Here is a 20,192-nt window from a genome sequence, read left to right as displayed (position 1 = left end):
AATGACAAATTATTGGACTTTGGCGCTGAGAGTCAGAAGTCAAAAACATTTATTTAAAATATCTAAACTTTCAAACCCACCTCGTGCATATGAGTGACTCACTTCATAACGTGGCTCATTCTTATCGAACCATTTCCATTATATCTACGATAAGCATGAAGCTCCCACACACTCATAAATCAATGGGCAACGAACCTATCTATCTACATGTATAGAAAATATGTTGTTCATTCAGATCGAGTAATGATCACGAATGAAAGAATGAAACAGATCTTGAGATAGTTCCAACTATCTACTTTATTCATATTCCGCATTCTTCTAAACATGCTGAAGATAGTTTCCAACTATCAGACAATCTACTTTAGATACTCCCGTTTCTTAACATATTCAAGATCTTGAATCATTGGTTTGCCTCTGTGTCGAGGCTATATAATTTATTTTGAGGATTTCGTTGATGTAAGCGTAAATACAACTGAATAAGAAATGCCGGTCGTTTGCTATGCAAAGCGCTAGGTTATACATAGGCTGATATACATATAAATAGAGAATTATATTTTGTTACGGGGAGTATCGAGGGTGCGTGGTGGCCTAGAAGCTATCCTCGTTTGTGATGAACTCGTCGCGTATCTTCTGCAGCTTGCTAATCAGTTCCGCCACAGACACCTCGCCGTGCACCTTGTTGTCGCGTGTGCGCACGTTCACCGTTTTCGAAGATCTCTCCTTGTCGCCAACGACCAAAATGAAATTGAATTGTGCCAATTGAGCGTTGCGAATCTTCTTGTTCATCGTGTCGCCAGCATCGCAGTCGACTTCGCTCATAAAGCCCGCAGCATAGAGTTCATCGCGCACCGTCTTGGCATATTCATCGTAGGCTGGACCCACTGGGACGACCATCACCTGACGTGGTGAAAGCCAGAAGGGCCACTTGCCAGCATAGTTCTCCGTGAGTATAGCAATCATGCGCTCCACAGAGCCAAGGATGGCGCGATGTATGATAACTGGACGTCTCTTTTCGCCATCATCAGCGATGTAGTTGAGATTGAATCGAATGGGCAACTGGAAATCCAGCTGTATTGTGGCGCACTGGAATGGACGCTTCAGTGCATCCATAATGGTAATATCAATTTTGGGACCATAGAAGGCACCATCGCCGGGATTCTCTTTCCAGGGCATGCCAAACTCATTGAGTGACTCGGCCAAAGCCTTTTCAGCGGCATCCCACTGATCCAGTTCGCCCAGATACTTGTCTGGCCGAGTGGACAGCACCAGCTGGAAGGAAAAGCCAAAAATGGTGTACACATGTCGCAAAAAGTCCAAACAGCCCTTCATTTCGCTCTTGATCTGCTCAGGAGCGCAGAAGATGTGCGCATCATCCTGCTGGAAACGACGAACGCGTGTCAATCCAGTCAAAGCGCCCGACAGCTCATTCCGATGCAATACACCAAAGTCAGCCATGCGAAGCGGTAGCTCGCGCCAGGAGCGATTACGATTGTCGAAGATCAGGCAATGGCCAGGACAATTCATCGGTTTCAATGCGAACTTCTCCTTCTCCGCCTCGAACGAGAACATATTGTCCGCATAGTGCTGCCAGTGGCCGGATGTCATCCAGAGCTTGGCGTTGTAGATATTTGGCGAGATGACTTCCTGGAATCCGCGCTTCCTATACTCGCCGCGAATCAGGTTCATCAGCGTGTTGTAGATGTGTGCGCCGCGTGGCTGAAAGAAGCACGAGCCGGGCGACAGTTCATGGAAAAAGAAGAGCTCTTGCTCACGTCCAATTTTGCGATGATCACGCTTGGCTGCCTCCTCTTGTAGTTTTTCCCATTCTTTGAGCTGTTTGGGATCTGGGAATGAGATGCCATAGACACGCTGCAGTGTCTCGGCATCGGCCTTGCCCTCCCAATATGTGGAAGAGTTCTTGGTTATCTTCAGGGCCTTCACCTTGCCGGTGTGGCGGACATGCGGACCGCGACACAGATCAATCAGGGAGCCACACTTGTAGACCGTGGTGCGATCTGAGGTCACCTTCTCGTTGAGAATGCGCACCTTGAACTCATTGTACTTGAACATCTCTAAGAGATCCGATTTCTTCATCTCAAGACGCTCAAAGTTCTGCTTCTCCTTGACAATTTGCTTGATCAGCGTCTCCATGGTGCCATAATCGTTGGTGGAGATCTGTGTGAGAAGGATTTTATCACTACTATATACGCATGTTTGTTACGCTTTTATTTCTTACGCCCTCGCCCTCCAGATGCATGTCGTAGTAGAAGCCATTTTCAATGGGCGGACCATAGCACAGGTGTCCTCCATAGATTCGTTCCATGGCCTCGCCCATAATATGAGCAGAGCTGTGCCAGAAAACTGCCTGTGCCTCCGGATCGTCAAACTTGAGCAGCTGAAGAGTGCAATCGCCCTCGAGCACACGATCCAAATCCCAAACTTCGCCATTCACCTTCGATATGACGGTATTATCGGCCAGACCTTGGCTGATGCCACGGGCAACCTCATAGGGTGTCGTCTCCCAGGCAGTGGCATCCACCTGCTTGCCATCGGGCAATGTGACTTTGATGGGTGTGCGCGGTTTGGCTGCCAGCTCGGCTTCGTACTCGGCCTTACATTTATTCCAGAAGACATTTCGCTCCTCGATATACTGTGGCCATGGATTGAGCTCTATGGATTGAAGGTAATGTTATTAGATAATAAATTATCTATTCTTGTAGAGAATAAATCAACTGTGTTAATCATAATGAGCATTCACTGTACTTGTTTTACAATTAATTAATTAATTACCTTTACGACTGTCGCCGCCGCCTGCAGCTGGCTTTTCCTTTTTCTCCTTCTTCATTTTAGCCGCCTGCAATGCGTACACGAAATAAATCAATAAAACTCAATACTAAATTCGAAAAATAATTTTATCTTCGATGCTACGTAGACAACATACACAGTTAGAAAAGCAATTATAATTAATGATATTTTTGTGTGTTTTTCTTTTTTCGTGTTTTGTCGTTTGCACAGTTGTCACACACGAAAAAAAAAGCAATAACAGTGTTTTCGGCTCTTTGCTTTATCTGCTTTCGCAAGAAACTGATGCAATAGGGCAGGCAGGTTAAGTCAGTGTGGCAGAAGGACAGGCATTCATGACTGTAATTATGGTTGGAGTTAGTGACGTCACGGCTGCCGGCGGCTGTGATTCATTTTGGCATAAGTATTTGGCATACATATGACAATGCACATGCACACATGCATCCACAAACACGTGTAGAAGCACACACACTCACACACAAACTTATGCCTATTCGTATATGATGTGGCAACAACACTTAAATATTTAGATAGAAAACACAATTGGGAGCGGGAAAACCAACCAAAGTTGCGTAGCACCGATCGCTGCGTATGCCTTGATGTTGTTCTTGTTGTATTGACCGCTGTTGCGTATTGGAGAGCGGCAAGGCTCGGATATTGTGCAAGGTTTTATATCTGCTGCCTCTAAATGCAACCACGAACGGCAACACTTTTAACATTACTTAATTACGTTTACTTTAAAATACACTTGTGATCCAGTTGTAAGAATTTTAACATGCCTTTTGCTTATTCAAATCCAAATTATTTAATTCCGTCACCACGTTGTCACCCATTCCGATTCCACGTTGTTGTTGCTTTGCAGAATACTGCGGCTGCTAAATTTGCTCGGAATGTTATTTACAGTTGCAGCAAGTTATAACAGAATGCGATTTTTCTAATGCCAAGTAGAGCCGGGGTTTTGTGAAGCCGGTAGTACGACAATTTCAATTAAGAAAAGACCAAAACTTGAGGGGTTTTGGTTGGTAGGTTTGCACAATGAGTCTTTCAGTGACAGAAATATATCTTCTGCATCTATATAAAAAATATTGACTAACAGTGCCACGTGAGTAGTTTTTATTTTTTATTTTTTATAAATGAGCGGCTAATAATTGTTGACTATCGTTGCGATGTAGAAACTAGTCGATAATTTGCTGAACATATCGATTATTTATGCTCAGAAACATTTTAAATTCAAAATAAGTTAATTTAAATTGTTCCTTTAAATAATTGCGAATTGAAATGTAAGCTAAATAGAAATTAATTATGTCAATAGCAATAAGTTTAATTATGTATGTAAAACATGAAAAATGAAATATGTAATAAATAGAAATTTAATATTAATATTTACTATATGATCACTATGATGTTTTATTTATCCGACGGTGTCAAACCCTTTGAATATAAGCTCATTTAACAATGCGATTTTCAAAATATTTGGAGTCCTTTAAAAATACCAAGCTCTAACATTGCTCGAAACAGTGTGATTTTCTGCCTATTACTGGCTGGTCACACTGTTAGTTCGTTGTATCAGTATTTTTTTTAATTTCGTGGCGTGCGTTTGATTTTCGCTGGTGCTTCGCTTGATTCTCGGGTGTGTTTTTGTGTTTGTGCGAAGGCGCGCGCGTGTGTGTACGTGCGTGTGAGATAGAAAGAAGCCGCAAAGGAAAAACCGTTTCTTGGAAATCTTATCAATGAGTTTTTAGCTGGTGGCACAGTAGGAAAATGCTAACGCATTTTACAGCTCTTCTTCGCTTGTAGTTCGCTGCAGTTCTCGTCGCCGTTGCTGTCTGTTGTTGGTGCTGCAGAAGTTATTTGTTTGTGTGTGTGTCGACAGCGTCTTTGCTACCACGCCCACACTCACAACAGACACACGTACACAGCATGGCAGCCACAGTGTACAAACGCCTACACAGCGGCGGCAGCCTCCTCGCCTCCACAACGTCGCCCGCCCCCATAGGCGGAACGTCACCCATGCTGGGGCACTCGCAGCTGACGCGCTCGCTGGAGCGAATCCTCGAGGAGGCACACTTTAGCGGCGAATTGATACTGACCAATCGCAAGCTGAAGGATTTTCCCAAAACGGGTGCCAAGTTCGCTCTCACGGATACCGTTATTGCAGGTGCGTTACTAATCTTTTAATCTACCCAACCCCCAATCGTTGGGTGCGGTTGGAGTCTTTACATTTATGCTAAAATCTCCTTTTGTTCGCTTGAAAATCAATAATTTGCAGCAGCCCGCCGCATGTTTGCTCTCTTGCTTGCTCTTGCTCTTGCTCTCTTTTGACTGTCTATCCTTCTACTCTTTGCCTTTCCCTATGCTGCCATGTCCATCTGCAGCGGTTTTATGACTTTTTATTGCGTTCGCACGCACTTGCCATGCTCTCCTGCTTGCCCGTCCCCTGCGCCACTCTCACTCATTCTCTCTCGCTCTTTCTCTCTCATCAGGAACCATAATTATTGCAGCTGTTTTTACCGTTTGCTGCTTTCCATTTGCATTCTGCACTATTCGCATTTCGGGTGGGTTTTTTTCAGGCGTTTCTCCTGCTTGTTTCAAGTTCAGCCAACTTTCGTTTTTGTTGTGCCCAAAAAATGCAGCCAATACACACACACAGGCGCATACGCGCACACACACATACACACACGAACACCCACTCACCCACCCATTTAACTACCCTGATGAGCGAACCATCTGTTTTATTAAGTAAAATCGATGCAGGACTTCGATTTTCAGCTGTGCGCGTTCTCTTCATCTTCTTCCATTGCATCTCTCGTTTTTGGTGTCGTTTATATAGTCAACCCCAGAACAATTTAATTTTAAATTGTGTTCGTAACTAAAATTAAATTAGAATATTAGTTCATTGTTATTAATAGAAGTTTATTTATTATTAGATGCAATTATGCTATAAAATGCATAAGTCTGTCTGATATTTAGTTTTATATATATACCTATATATATTATAGTTCTGTATGATATGATATAATTTTATCGTCGGAAAAGTTTAGTGTATTCGCATACATATATTTAAAAATACCTTTGCAAACCCGCATGGCTGATAATTCGTTTTTTTTTTTTTTCAACTTTTCAACTGATTAGAAACTTTTAATAAATTCCTTGCAATTATTATTTGTGCCCTGCGTATATAAAAATTCATTCAATGCAAGAACAAAAGTAAATTAAAGGCATATATTGAAAGTAATATATGAGCAGCCTGTAAGATAGATTTCAGAGGTTGCTTCGAACTAGTTCCATGTATGTGGATTAATTTTGTTAGGTGATATTAACTAGTTCCATCAAGTAAAGGAATAAACATACACAGAGTATTTGTATAAAATACATATTATGAATATCAATGAAGTAGCTTCTAAGAATTACACTAAGTATAAAGATTTTCACAGATTCTTGACTATGAACTAAGGCAAAGATGTCTATATTTTATATTCCACATATTGGTAGTTGGTCTATGCAAAGACTTCCATAAACGTCAGTTGCTATTTTTCCTCCTCTATTTCCCATATCATATATCAGTTCTAGTTCCATATATGTATGTAGCTCACTTACATATGTTCCAGTTGAACTTCCATCTTTGGCTGAAAGTTTTGTTTGTGGTTCAATGCGTTGCGACTGCTTTCCAATTGAGTCATCGCTCTGTCCGTCTCTCTGTCTGTCGGTGTGTGCGAGCGTGCGTGGGCGTGACTAATTAGCAATTAAAGCCATTCGCCCCTTTTGGTGTGAACATCATAATGAGACCCTCCACCTTCCAGTACGTAATGAAGTCGTTTGTTGCTAAATATTTGTGAATTATGTTGTGCCAATAAAGTTGAATGAGCAGAAGAAGAAGAAGAAGAATAAGAATATGATGATGATGACGGAAGAACCTTTGTAAATCTGCAACCCCAGAGAACGCAACTGGCAAAAGGTGGCAACGTCGTTTCGAATAACCACTTGAAAGAAATCAATGAGCGCCATAAAGCATTTTTTTCGCCTTCGTTTCGTTTCTTTTCTTTTTGCTTTTGCCAACAACCCTCGAGGATGTTAGTGGAGTGGAGTAGAGGAGAGTATGTGTGAGGGGGTCTTCTGGCTGGCTGGCTGGCTGTCAACGTTTCCTAAAACGATTTGTTGTTGTGGTCTGTGCTACTCCCACTCCTTTCAATCTTCCTTCCACGCCAACCCGTCCCTTGGCTTCCAATGCTTCCAGCCAAAAGTCATTTCGTTTTCACTGCAGTCGCCAGCACGTGATTAAGACGAATGTCACGTAAAGCAAACAACGAGCAGCAGCAGTAGACAAAAGAGATGAAAATAGGCAACTGCAACTGCAACTGCGCCTGCAACTGGCAGGCAGACAAAATCGTCTCGGCGACGTGCAGGAAATTGTTTAAAATAATTGCAAGCTGAAAAAATGTGGAAACGAAAATAATCAACTTACAGCAGCAGAAATAATGAGGATAACTATGCGAAGCATAAAAGAAGCAACGTAGGACAAGTCAAAGATAAAAATCTACGTAGGCAGAAGCAGATGCAATGAGGAAGATATAGAAGCAGGAATGGAAAGACAAACAAACGTAGTAGCGAATATTAGTGAATAGCAGAAAAAGGTAGCGACTAATCAATATAAGAAAAGAAGTGTTAATACAAGTGACCACTAAATAAGAAAATGCACAAAGAGCAGCAATAATTTAAGCTGCTGTTCAGCAATAAGAATAGAAGAGCAGCAGGAAAAGTTAGTAACCGCAACACTGGCAGCTGCGCAGTGAAAGATAGTTGCAGCTGCTGCTGCTGCGCCAGTGTTGCTGTGCAGCTAAACAAGAAATGGAGTTGCTGTTGATGTTGGCAAACAAAACGATTTGAAAGAAGACAAAGAGCAAGGGGGCACAAAGAGACGAAATTATCGTGTACATGTGTGTGTGTGTGTGTGTGTGCGTGTGTGCCGTTGTCGTTGCGTTGTAATGTGTGTAAATATGTAGCCGACAGTTTTGTAGCTATTTTTTTCTGTTTTATTATTATTTGTTGTGCTCCAAACACGCAGCAGAGAGGAAGAGGAAGCGACTTTGTCTGCTGCGGTTGGGCTGGGCCTGGGCTGCGCTGTGCTGGGCTGGGCACGTCGTCTGCGCAGTGACTGCCAAACTGTGATGCGTGCTTTGCATGCAAAATGATTGACAGCTAGCGATGAGACTTGCAAACGATCGTGCGATTATGTCAAGGGGGCTGCTCACGATGAATGCAATTTAGGTTAAATTTCACTCTTGTTGCATTTCTTGGGAATCGAATGTAATGCGCACAATATGAATATTCCTCATAATATTATCTATAAATAGTTCAGCAACAATGCTAGCCATAGATAAATAAACGTTCGAGCATATTTCAGAATTGAGGCCAATTGGCTGCAAACTTGACACAGAAAAATGAACGTTCATTGTGTCTATTCATTAATTGAGAAGTGTAAGCAATATTTAATGGTTTCACGATGTGCGGCAGCAGCAGAATAAATTGGCTGAGGCATAAACAATGTGAGCGTAGCACGCGCGTTCTTAGCACAAGAACTACGTTTATGCGCTGCAGAACGTGATAAGCACGTCAATTAATGTAATGTCTATATAATCTACTGCTTATGTAATACAATATTCTTCGCCGACTTTATACTGTATTCTTCAATTCGATTGCGAACCAGATGAAACAGAGCCATTTCATTACATATTGCGATAAGCATATTGTCAGTAATCAATCATTGTGTAAACGTTGTATTGACAGCAGCTGCTTAACTGGACAGCCGCTACTGGAAGTGCAGCGCATATCAGCTTACAACAAAAGCGAATGAATTAAGGGCAATAGCCACAACAACAATAACAACAACAACAACAAATTAAACACACGCCAGACAATTTCCAGCTGCTGTCTATGTGTGTGTGTGTGTGTGTGTGTGTGTGTGCATGAGTGTTTTTATAGCTTGAGAAAAACAAAATGCTTCCAGCTGGAATATGCTGGAAAAGTGCAAAAAAAGAAGAAAAACTAAAACATCAACAACAAAAACTATTAAAATGTGTTCAATATTCATTTTATTACTTGTTTACCGTTAGCGCAAACATAAACTTAAGTTTACAAAATGATTAAAAATGAAATATGCGCAAAAATTTCAGAGCACTAAACAAACACAATTATTCATGTGTGTGTGTATATACTGAGTGTTTGCTGAGTGGGAAATATTTGATTGGGGAATCTTGTGCTTTCCACATGAAATCGAAGCAACTGAAGCAGGAGACATCGCAGCGAGCAATACAATTATTGTTGTTGTTGTTGTTGCTGTTATTATAAATGTTTTGATTGCTTGGAACGTATTGGAAGAGAGATTGAAGAGGGTAAACCATATGGAAACTGTATTTGTTTGTATTCCCAGCTGTATATTGACAAATCGAGTATACTCAGCGATAAAGTAAATAGTTCCGAGGTGGGGCAAGTCTTAGTTTAGGAATTGTAAAATACAGTTATTTTATAGAATATGAATCATGTTGGTTAAGATACAAATATCTTGGTTTAAAATATTTATAGAGTGAATTCATTCATCGGAACTAGCTCAAAAATCTTTGGTTTATTAATGTAAAGTACTTTATGTTCAATATGAACCACTTGCGAACTAGTTCCGATTCTAACCGAGTTTAGTTTGTGTTCTTTCTTCTGAACTGATTCCGGTTCATTTCAATATGAATCGATATGGAAGTAGCTTTATATCATTTGATAAACATTCGATTTGTTTTTTATTGAGATTCTAATTAGTTATGAGCTAGTTCCGGTTCAAGATTTTATTTATGCGCTCCAGCTGAACTTTTTTCAGTGTGTGAATAATATTTCTATTTATATCTTTAATGAACCGGCTCCAGTTCAAAATTTGCTCCTTTTGCTTTGCAGTGCCATAATGAACCACTTGTTCATCAGTTCAAAAACGTTCTAAAATAGAGTAAATTACCCAATCTCTTGAGATTTCTTTGTTCAACCCTTTTGTAAGTTCCCTTGTTCCATATAAAGCCTGATTACGAAGTGTGACCATATTTGTAGCATATTTATGGCACGCGCTCTGAGCGAACTTCCAATACAAGTGCATAGCCATTTATTGTGCCGTAAAAGTCGCTTCCAACGGGTTACTCGAATGCTTTGCTCTTTTCTTCAATTCCATTCCATCATGATTCATAATGCCAAGCGTGTGCCCAACATCATAATCATCATCATCATCATCGACTGGGTTTGACTTCATCATCATTGATGGCGAAAGCCAAACCATAAAATTTACTAAATTAATTTCAATAAATCCATCAATAGAGCCAACACTCCACCCAACACTGCCGGAATTGCCAGTCACGAGTGGCAAATGGTTCCATATTTGTCATGGGGGCCCATGCTCCCAAATATAAGCTGTTGTTGTTGTATTTGTTGTTGGTTCTCTTAGTCTGGAATTTGGCGCCATCAAATTGAATTTTTTGTTGCTTCCGTTGACGCCCTTCAGTAATAAATGGCTAGCCATAGCTCTTAGTCTGCATTCTCCTCAACTTTTACCATATACTACTCTCAATATTGTATCTGTCTGTGTGTATATATATGTAGCTTAGTCTGGGAGTAGTTCCGGCAATATTTATGAGCTGCGCTGCAGGTGTGCGACATTATTCTCGAGCTGCTGTGAACATATTTCCAATTTTGATGTCGCGCCAACCAGGCAACAATAGCAGCAACAAAATTGATGTTGCTTGAAAATGAGCGAATTGATAATACCCTGCAAATAATAGACTTGATCTGCACAAGAATTTATAGAATCAGAAAGATAAAAACCGAACTATTGAGTTTTTTTTTTTGAAAAGGAGGAGTATTAAATATATATATACTTATTGGATTATATTATATATTATACTATATTATACTATATATTATATTATATATCATAATCATAAACTTGATATACAAATTATCTATATTAATTCATATTAAACCCATACAAAATAATAAAATTCCTAAATATTTGTTATAAATACTCTCCACTAAAACATAATACCCACTCTACTTATTTGTAAGGGTATTTAAAAAGAGAAACAATTTGATTTATTTGTATGTTTGTTGTACGTAGCACCCATTTGTTTGCGCATTGCGTTTTTGGCCAACAGCCAATCGACCAAAGTAGATGCAGTTGAAGAGTGAGAGGTAGAGGCAGCTGGCGAGTCAGAGGTAGAGGCAGCCCCTGACTGACTCTTAGGCATGTGGCAGGTGGCAGGTGGCAGATGGCAGATGGCTGGACCAGTTAGTCACTGCCCGCTATCGCTCGCGTTTGCTGTGAGGGAAATCAACGTAAATAGAATTTCCGCAAGCGGCCTAAGCCGATAAGAGCCGATATCAACTGATTAAAGCTGATATGATGCCACAGTCTGGGGCAGTCCTTGACGCATCCTGTTGGCGGCGGGCAAAGTTTATTCAACCGTCACTGTGCGACATGTGGGTGCAGCAAAGTGTTGCAACTGCTGGCAATGCCATTCATCTCAAGCGCTGCCTTTGTTCGCATTTGTGAGCAGCCAAGGGCGGGGCGGTCGAGGTAGGGGCAGATGGAACTTATGGGGATTACGCTTATGTGAGTCTGCAAAAGCCGCTCCCCAACTGCTGCCCTGCCTGCGTCTTTGTTGCATTCCGCTGAGGAGGTGAGCGAGGCATAATGCAAAATTTCATTCGTAGGTTGAGGAGCCACTGGCTGTGTGCGTAAATCAACAACAACAGCAACAAGAACAACAGCAACAACTACATAAGCAATCAAATGCCTTAACGGCTGTTGACAGCCAGTTTTTAGCGTTGAGCACTTGGAAGTGGCTGATGGATTCACATTTCTGGTTTTCCCTCCTCAAGAGCATTGCATAAGCGACAGGCAAGGCGAATCGCGCAGTATTCGCAATCGCGCAGTGTTGAGCAACTGGTTCCATTGGCTTGGAACTAGTTTAACGCGCGCTTTAATTCTATTCATTACACTCAGGTATTTTATCTAAAAACTGAACTCAATTCGTTAAGAACACGATTAGTATTGGGAGTAGTCAGTGTTGAAAAAGTCTTGAAACTTGTTTAAGGAGAGAGTTTAGAACTCAGTTTCTAAATAATCAAAATCTCTTTTATTTTGAGCTAGAAAAACATTAACCCAGTGTTGAATAGTTAATTGCAAAGCCTTGGAACTGTAAAACCAGATAATCAGTTCCAAATTATATTTTAGTTCAGTTCTGATAAAAAAGTGATTTAATAACCATTAGAAAATATTTGTATATTTCAAATAAACATCCCATACGGGTTCTATAAAAGTCAAATGAAAATGCTGGCCGAACTCTTTTACTTCAATTTTACATATGATATCATCAGAGCATTACTTTGATGGCCATTCAAAGTGTTTTTAATGGGGCACAAACAAGTTTAAGGGCCATCCATAATACTCTTAGCCGTATTAGGCAACATTTCAGACTCTTAAGCCACTTTTCTTGCTCGCTCAACAGTGAAAATTCTTTTGAATAGCAGCTAAAAAAAGAAAACAACGTTCAAGTCAAGAATTGAGGAATTTTCAGACATAAAACTGAGCTGAGTTAAGTAGTTTTTAATATAGCAGAGCTCTAGCGCTTTTCTTCAGAGAGGAAATCTGAAATATAGTTACAAGAGAAGATCAAATTCTAGTCCAAAATTGAGGCCATTCTTGGTCTAAGCTGAGCTAATTAGCTTTTCGTCCACTTCATATTTACTCATCTACCTACGCATATTATACAATCTGCCTCTAAAATTGCTTTATGCCTAATCGACGCCCACTCTAGGCGACTTTAAACAACTTTACGCACAATTTCGTGTACACAATACATTTGTTGTGTTTGCCTCGTTCATTTTTCCGTCGTTTTACCAGCATTGTCTGAGCACGCTATGCTATACCACCGCCCCACCCACTGCACCACTTGGCCCGCGCTCATTTTGCATGCAAATTCATTTAGTAAATTAATTGCCTATTCCACCAAAGTGGGGAGCGGGCCGGCGTCCAACGGACGAGCGAGTAAATCGTAAATTGCCGCCAGATTGAGGTCATGCGCTCCAGCGTGGCGCAGTGGAGTCGGGAATTGGTGTTGCCCCCCGAGCAACGCAGCGGAGATAAGGGAAACTGTAAACTCTTTCGGCATTCTCTTTTCCTAAGGGAAACTGGGAACTCCGTCTGCTTTTCCCTTTCTGCATAAAGTCAAATGAGAACTGTGTTTTATTTAAAGGCTCTTCCTTTTATTCTTTGGGAAAACTGAGAACTGTTCTTATTACTTCTCTTCGTTTTATTCCTAAGGAAAACTGAGACTTCTCCCACTCTACCCTCCGTTCCAAAAATAAACCAGCCAATGGGGCCCCTCTTTTACTGCCTTTATTAATGTCGCTCCCGCCTGGTTGTTGTCTCTTACAGATCTGTCCCGAAATAGATTCTGTGAGCTGCCCGAGGAGATCACAACGTTTGCTTTTCTGGAGACGCTGATGCTCTATCATAACACCATACGCAGCATACCGGAGTCCGTGAAGCAGCTGTCCTCGCTGACTTATTTGGATCTGCGTAGCAATCAGCTGAGCTCGTTGCCACGCGAGATTTGCTTTTTGCCCCTCCAAGTGCTGCTCGTCTCGAACAATCGCTTGGCCTCGCTGCCCGACGAGCTGGGCCGCTTGGATCAGACGCTCACCGATCTGGACGCCTCCTACAATCAGCTGACCGCCCTGCCCGTTCGCCTAGGCGAACTGCGCTCGCTGCGCGCCCTCTCGCTGCGCAGCAATCAGCTGCTCTATCTGCCGCGCGAGGTCACCTGCCTGAGCCTGGTCTCGCTGGACGTGAGCAACAATCGCATAGCCGCGCTGCCTCTGGAGATACGGCACATGAGCACGCTGGTGGAGCTGCAGCTGGAGAACAATCCTCTGACCTCGCCACCGGCCAGCGTGAGTACAAATGACGCTGATCTATTTGTCATAATATTATCTAGTATTTGCAGAAATATGCCATTGTTATAAAAACCCCGATTAGATAGCCTATCAATTCTACATTTTATTTATATAGCCAACTCAGCTGGTTAAACTATCAAATTTCCCAATTCAGATTGATAAATTGAAGAGTTTTAGTTTTAGTAGTGATTTTTTGGTAGTAGAGTAGTAGTAATAGAGTTCTAGTAGTTTAATGTTAGTAGTGGAATCTTAGCGGCAGAATTGGGGAGACTTTAGTAGTAATATCTTAGCAGTAGAGTGATCGTAGAAATAGTAGAGTTTTAGTAGTAGAATTTATGTAGTAGAATTTTAATAGAATTATGGTAATTAATTTTAGTAGTAGAAATTAAGTAGTAGAGTCTTGGAATTATAATGGTAAAATTTAAGTAAAAAATATTAGTTTTAAATATTTATGATAAAGTCTTACTAGTAGAGATTCATTAGTAGAATAGTAGTAGTAGTAGTAGTAGGAGTATGGTACTAAACTTGTAGTAGTAGGAGTATGGTACTAAAATTGTAGTAGTAGAATCTTAGTACAGCAAAAATTTTATATTAGTAGGATAGTAGTAGCTTAATACACTAGCAGCTGTGCTAGAATTATAATAGTTATATTAGTGGTAGTAAAATCATATAAGTAATTTAACAGGAGATTAATATGAACTAGTTCAATGATCATGCGATTCTGTTCAGTCCCTTAACTTTCAGCCTTTCTCATTCAATTATCAAGAAGCATTAACCTGAACTAATTCACATAACTCTACTACTAGTTCCACAAGAACTACTAGTCTAGTTCACTGCCAACTCTAAATACCTATTTCTAATTCTATTAGCTGCAATTAGATTGTAGTTTCAGATTTGAACTAGTTCGATTGCCATCCGGTTTTTATTCCACACTCAATTTGACATTTGCTTCCGCACTTTCAGCTCTGCATGCGAGGCCTGGTGCACGTGTTCAAGTATCTGGAGACGCAGGCAACCAAGGAGGAGAAAGGCGCCCGGGCAGGTGGCAATTATGACGGCTACACGACATTGCGACGTGCGCCGCGTCACAATTCCAGCGGCAACATGCTGGAGACGACGTCCACGCAACGGCATGCGATGCGACACCAAATCGACTCGGGCTATAGCACCAGCGATGGACTGGACAAGCGCTGGTCGCACGATGCGCCCGGCAAGTCGAAGACTGACTCGCCGCTGCATTGTGCCACGCTGCCTCGCACGATGCCCTCCAACAGCAGCAATCAGCAGCCGCAGCAGCAGCAGCCGCAGCAGCCGCAACAGCAACAGTTGCTGATGGATGCGTCGCTCACCTCCAGCACCAGCACCATTGTGGATGAGAGTCTCACTCTGAGCGCTGGCGTCTCGCCTGCCTCCTCGCCCTGCAAGCGTTCAATCGAGCACATTGGCTACGCACACTCGAACAGCTCCAGCAACGGCTCGTCGCCGGATCAGGACGAGGATCTGATGCTGGATCACCATCAAGAGCGCACCAATGGCAAGTCAAGCAAGAGTCTCAACAATATACAGACCTATAAGTAAGTCCCAGATAGTTAAAATATACATATAAATCTAAATGAAATATTTGATACCCCGAAGGGAATACAAGGATGCCTTGAAGCAGCAGCGCAATCAGGAGATCAGCGTCTATAAGCAAAAGCATCCCAATGCAAACTCGAGTCCCAACGAGGAGGAGCTGCCACGTCTCACCAATGGCACCGCAACGGCCACCCTGCCCAAGTCGATTATGAAGCAGCCCAGCAGCAACGGCAATGGCCACAGCAATGGCAATGGCATCGATGATGTGGTCATACCAAAGAAACCTATACAAAAGGTGATTCCATCACGCAACACGGAACTGATGTCATCGTCCGTTAAATCGCCAGCCGAGGGCAACGGCTCAAATTGCGTGGGCTACGTAAAGCCTCACAGTCCACTCAAGAACGGCATTGGGGTGCTCACGAATAGCAACAACAATGGCTGCACCACCAAATTCAATGGCAGTGGCAGTGGTGCAGGTGCTGCTAGTGCTGCTGGCGGCAATGCCATCAAGTCACCTGTTAGCAATACCAGCAAGTTGGGCAACGTCAAGTCAGCACGCACAGTCACCTGGAATCATGATATACCTGCCGAGAAGCTGAGCTTCACCATGCGACGAGAATTCGATCGACAGCGCGAGGAAACCGAACTGATGTCACAGCTGCGCAGCGTGAGTGATGGCCGATTGTATATTCAATTTCAATTGAGTCGATTCTAATTATTTTGCCTTTGCAGATCATTGAAACGCGTCTGAAGATGACGCTGCCGGAGGACATTGCATCGGCACTGACTGACGGCGTCATACTCTGCCATTTGGCCAACTACGTGCGCCCGCGCTCTGTGGCCAGCATACATGTGCCATCGCCCGGTGTGGTGCGTATGGTGGTTTGATTGTACAGTTAACAAAGCAATTGTGGTGCTAGGGATAAAATTTAAAGAAGTTGAATTTATAAGTCTAAGGATTAGCCAATATATATAACATATGTATATATATTTATTCCAATCTATGTATCACATTGTATTGTTTAACTCTATAGCAACTGAAAATATTATATTATATTATATTATGTTATATTTGGTATGTTGTTGAGTTAACCAAGCAATTATGGTGCAAACCCTTCAAGTTTCTTATAAAATAGATGTAAAACGGTTTAAGATCCAAAAGCTGTATTTGTGTTATTTATTAGATTTGAAGATTGATCCTGTCATATACATACATACATCCATACATCTATTATTCTATCCTTGCACCACACTGTTTTGCTCAACTCTACAACTACAAATATTTATTATATTTTATAGACATATATTAATATAAAATATTTTCACAGAACAAACTGTCCATGGCACGCTGTCGTCGCAATGTGGACAATTTCTTGGAGGCCTGTCGTCGCATTGGCGTAGATGAGGTATGTTTCTACCGCTATATTAATAAGCTACAGTCTTACCTCTAAGTTAGTGAACATTGTATTGGTTGTGGGGCAAATTGATATGCTTTATAGTGCCTAAAGCTTTGCCGCTTTCGTAGTCAGTTTACATTTAAGTGACACTTGACCCAATTCCTCAATCCACCCACACACTCACATACACACCCACACACACATAAACACTTTGAAAACAAAAGAAATGACGCATAAAATCTGTTATTGGTGTTGGTTGCAGGAGTTGATTTGCTCCTGTGCAGACGTTGTGCCACAACAAAACGAACAACCACGCGCTGATGATGACTATGACGCTGATGTGTATGTCAATGATAAAGACAGCAGCTATAGGAACAGCAACAGCAGCGCCAGTGGCAGCAGCAGCAACAACAATAACATTGATACTATTGCTGGCGGCCGGCAGCAAGTGCCAAATGCAGTTGCCCTATTGCGCACAGTGGCCGCTTTGATTGCGCTCGATGCGAATCCACATCATCAGCATATGCGCTGCCTGCAACAGCAGGAACAGTTGCAGCTAAAGTTGCAACAGTTGCAGCTAGAGCAAGAGCAACAGCAACAGCAACAGCAGCAGCAACAGCAACAGCCAGAGCAAGCACAAAACTCCTGCACCAAACAGCCAGAACAGATGTTGCAGCAACTAGATAATGTTATGTATGAGAATTGTGTGGAGGCGCATATGTCTGATGATGATGTCACACTAGCGACAGCAACCTGTATGCTCTACGAGCGACCAAAGCCACAGCAACTGGGCGCAATGGGCCAGCTGCTGCGCACAGCCAAACTGAAGACCTATGAGAAGATCAAGCACAATCTGTTGAATGTGCATGGCCAAAATAGTTTTCAATTGAACAACAACAATCGCATGCTGCAAACGATTGTCGAAAGCGAGCACGACGTGGCCGCCGCTGGACCGGCTGGTCACTATCATCTAATTGACGAGAAGCAGCAGCAGCAACCGCAGCAGCAGCAACAGCAGCAACAGCAACAGCAACAGCAGCAGCAACAACAGCAACAACAGCAACAGCCAAAGGAGGAGAAGCCGTTTACAGTAAAGTCTCTAGCTAAGCGCATAGAGTTCTTCGAGCAGCAGCCCAAACTGGAGGTCTTCAGCATCTATCGCATAGACGAACCGCAGGCGCAACAGTCGCAACTGAAGCAGCTAAAGCAACACGAAGCTGGAACTTCGTTGCTAAAGCACGACTCGCACACACTCACGATCATATTGTCGTGCGTTTTCATAGTCACCTTCCTCTGGCTGGTCTTCTTTCCATTGCCCGGCTAGCACATTTAGTAGTTATTATATAGTCTATATAGCTGCTATTGCCTTTATGTATTGCCAATAGTTTTAAGTGAGCTTTTATGGCGCTTTATACTAATCGGAAAAAAACAAACAAACACACACACATTTAACGCTCGTAGTTCGAGTTCTTGAGGCTGCTTTTAAGTATTACGCAAAAGACCTAGTTGTTAATTCCACAAAACCCAAAGACTTTGTGTACCGCATACCCACATAAATTGTATTTGCTATCCTGTGAGATTTATGTATATTTTACATATGTGAGATTCTACAATATCCAGTTCATCATATTTCATCAGTTTCATCATCATGTAGAAGCCAAAAGCTAGATTACGGGTATTCCCACAAATTGTATTTGCTATACTGTGAGATTTATAAACATTCATGACTATATACTGACTATATAATGATACAAAACTGTAAAGCTAAAACATATATACTGGGGCTATTCCCACAAAAGTTGTATTCGCTATTCGCTAGACTAATTTAGACCCATATACCGTATCATAATACACTCCATGTAACCAAGTATATCCATCATATTCACATAGAAGCCAAAAGCTATGCCTATTCCTAATTGCTAAGTTACAACGAAACTAAAAACAAAAAACTTGATTTGCGTTACTAAGTAGAAAGTAGAAAGGTGTGTTTATCAGTGGGGAGGAGAGAATATCTAGATAGTTATATAATACATATAGGGATTGTTGTTATTGGAAGAGGCAGTCGATCAGGCGTTGTACGGTTTTAACTGAAAGCAGGGACACAAAATAGTTTATAAAAGAAATGAAAAAACAATCGTGAAATAGATATAGCAAATAATTCGAAGCTTCAGCACAATACGATGGTAGTTTGAAGAGTGTTAAATGTATAGACAACAATTCAATTCAACTTCAGCAGATATCAACAATATATATACGCACAATCTTTTGAACAGTCTTTCCTCAACGCACGCCAATTCTCATCTAAAATTTTGACACAAATAGTGCCTTTGACTGGACCAATATAGACAGTCAGAATCTGCTATATATCGGTACATATATAGCAACCACACACACTTACACACAAGCAATATTTCGCGATTTCGTTGCCAAGAGTTTTCAGTAAAAACTAACATAATTTGTATCTTATGAGTGAACTATTTTCCCAATGACTATAATTGTATTATTTATGACTAAAATGGAAAGCAAATCAACTATATATAACATTCCTAACTATATCGATATAATTTAAAATTTATACACTTATATATTATATATGCTTAAGTACTTAACGAAACTCTCGATGAAAGGCTAATCAAATTTCTAAAAGAAACGCACACTCGAAAACTTGAATAGTTATTTAAAATTAGTTATCAAGTACTTAAAAACAAATAAACACAAACATATTTATATTTTGTCTAACAAAATTGGAAGAAACCCGAAAAAAGAGAAAGATATATAAACATTCAGGCAGCTATAAGAAATGCAACAAAACAGATATAAATATATATAATAAATTTAGTTATAGTCTTTAATTTTTATAAACAATATTTAACAAAGACAAGCTATGCCCCATTTATATATATGTATATTCATAAGTATTTTCCAACACTGTCAACGCAAAGGAAAACAATCAAAAAGAAATTATAATCCATATATTTATGAGATGATGCAGTGTAACATTTTCGATTTATACTATATACTGAAGCCAAACATGAAGCAAAGTTGCATTTAGATATAAGAAATTCTCTATGTATACACTGCACAGTGGAGCAAAACTTCCAAATGCATTTATTGTAAGCGTACACATGTGCGCAATGCGCAAATGTCAAAGAAATACATATTATATATATACATTCAAATATGAAAAGAAAAACTAGTTTCTATGTCCACAGTGCGTGCACAGTTGATTGGCAACTGTTGCTTTAGCCAAGACACGCACCCCAAACACAGTAGCTGTAAAACTGTTGTCTATGCCTGCGCTAGAAGTCTTTGGATACAGCTTTCTTTGAACTTTCTGCTTTAGAGTTTTCTCTCTGTTTATTAATAAAGGAATTAAATTGTTTTCCGTACACAGAATCTAATTTGCTGCGCTGCCGATGTGCTTGAGGGCAA

At 41.1% G+C, this 20,192-nt stretch overlaps 2 protein-coding genes across 5 annotated transcripts; one reads left to right on the top strand and one right to left on the bottom strand.

Annotated features, from left to right (window-relative positions):
- Positions 1-400: 400 nt before the first annotated feature.
- Positions 401-3,873, bottom strand: ThrRS (threonine--tRNA ligase). Of its 3 annotated transcripts, none has more exons than XM_030386537.2 (4): positions 3,582-3,873; positions 2,791-2,854; positions 2,237-2,670; positions 401-2,175 (listed from the first exon to the last, which is right to left on the bottom strand). In XM_030386537.2, exons 1-4 carry the CDS (start codon positions 3,633-3,635, stop codon positions 589-591), a joined length of 2,139 nt encoding a protein of 712 aa, XP_030242397.1. In that variant the 5' UTR covers positions 3,636-3,873; the 3' UTR covers positions 401-588. The 3 variants fall into 3 exon arrangements, with proteins under 3 accessions (XP_030242397.1, XP_030242396.1, XP_089113115.1); XM_030386536.2 differs by having other exon boundaries at positions 3,366-3,619; XM_089256989.1 differs by lacking the exon at positions 3,582-3,873 and adding an exon at positions 2,942-3,093.
- Positions 3,874-4,359: 486 nt separating this feature from the next.
- Positions 4,360-18,894, top strand: Lrch (Leucine-rich-repeats and calponin homology domain protein). Of its 2 annotated transcripts, XR_016196371.1 has the most exons (8): positions 4,360-4,960; positions 13,265-13,782; positions 14,749-15,359; positions 15,421-16,030; positions 16,096-16,233; positions 16,692-16,769; positions 17,023-18,297; positions 18,415-18,894. XR_016196371.1 is itself a non-coding variant. In XM_030386526.2 (7 exons), the coding sequence occupies exons 1-7, from the start codon at positions 4,723-4,725 to the stop codon at positions 18,082-18,084; spliced, it is 3,255 nt and encodes a 1,084-aa protein (XP_030242386.1). In that variant the 5' UTR covers positions 4,360-4,722; the 3' UTR covers positions 18,085-18,894. The 2 variants fall into 2 exon arrangements, 1 of the variants encoding a protein (XP_030242386.1); XM_030386526.2 differs by having other exon boundaries at positions 17,023-18,894.
- Positions 18,895-20,192: the final 1,298 nt, after the last annotated feature.

Source organism: Drosophila navojoa, chromosome 3, assembly GCF_054131105.1.
Source record: "Drosophila navojoa isolate 15081-1374.11 chromosome 3, UAZ_NAV_1.0, whole genome shotgun sequence".
Lineage (NCBI taxonomy): Eukaryota > Metazoa > Arthropoda > Insecta > Diptera > Drosophilidae > Drosophila > Drosophila navojoa.
The sequence above is the reverse complement of the archived record's forward strand: the minus strand, read 5'-3'. Positions and strand labels throughout refer to the sequence as shown.

What these genes read in the sequence shown, in the direction of transcription:
- Lrch (XM_030386526.2), top strand. Translation starts at nt 4,723, where the DNA reads ATGGCAGCCACAGTGTACAAACGCCTACACAGCGGCGGCAGCCTCCTC. An exon ending in TGACCTCGCCACCGGCCAGC is followed by an intron (nt 13,783 to 14,748) that starts GTGAGTACAAAT and finishes CCGCACTTTCAG; the next exon opens with CTCTGCATGCGAGGCCTGGT. An exon ending in GTCGCATTGGCGTAGATGAG is followed by an intron (nt 16,770 to 17,022) that starts GTATGTTTCTAC and finishes TGTTGGTTGCAG; the next exon opens with GAGTTGATTTGCTCCTGTGC.
- ThrRS (XM_030386536.2), bottom strand. Translation starts at nt 3,521, where the DNA reads ATGTTAAAAGTGTTGCCGTTCGTGGTTGCATTTAGAGGCAGCAGATAT. An exon ending in ATCGGTGCTACGCAACTTTG is followed by an intron (nt 2,855 to 3,365) that starts GTTGGTTTTCCC and finishes TACGCATTGCAG; the next exon opens with GCGGCTAAAATGAAGAAGGA. An exon ending in CGGCGGCGACAGTCGTAAAG is followed by an intron (nt 2,671 to 2,790) that starts GTAATTAATTAA and finishes TTCAATCCATAG; the next exon opens with AGCTCAATCCATGGCCACAG.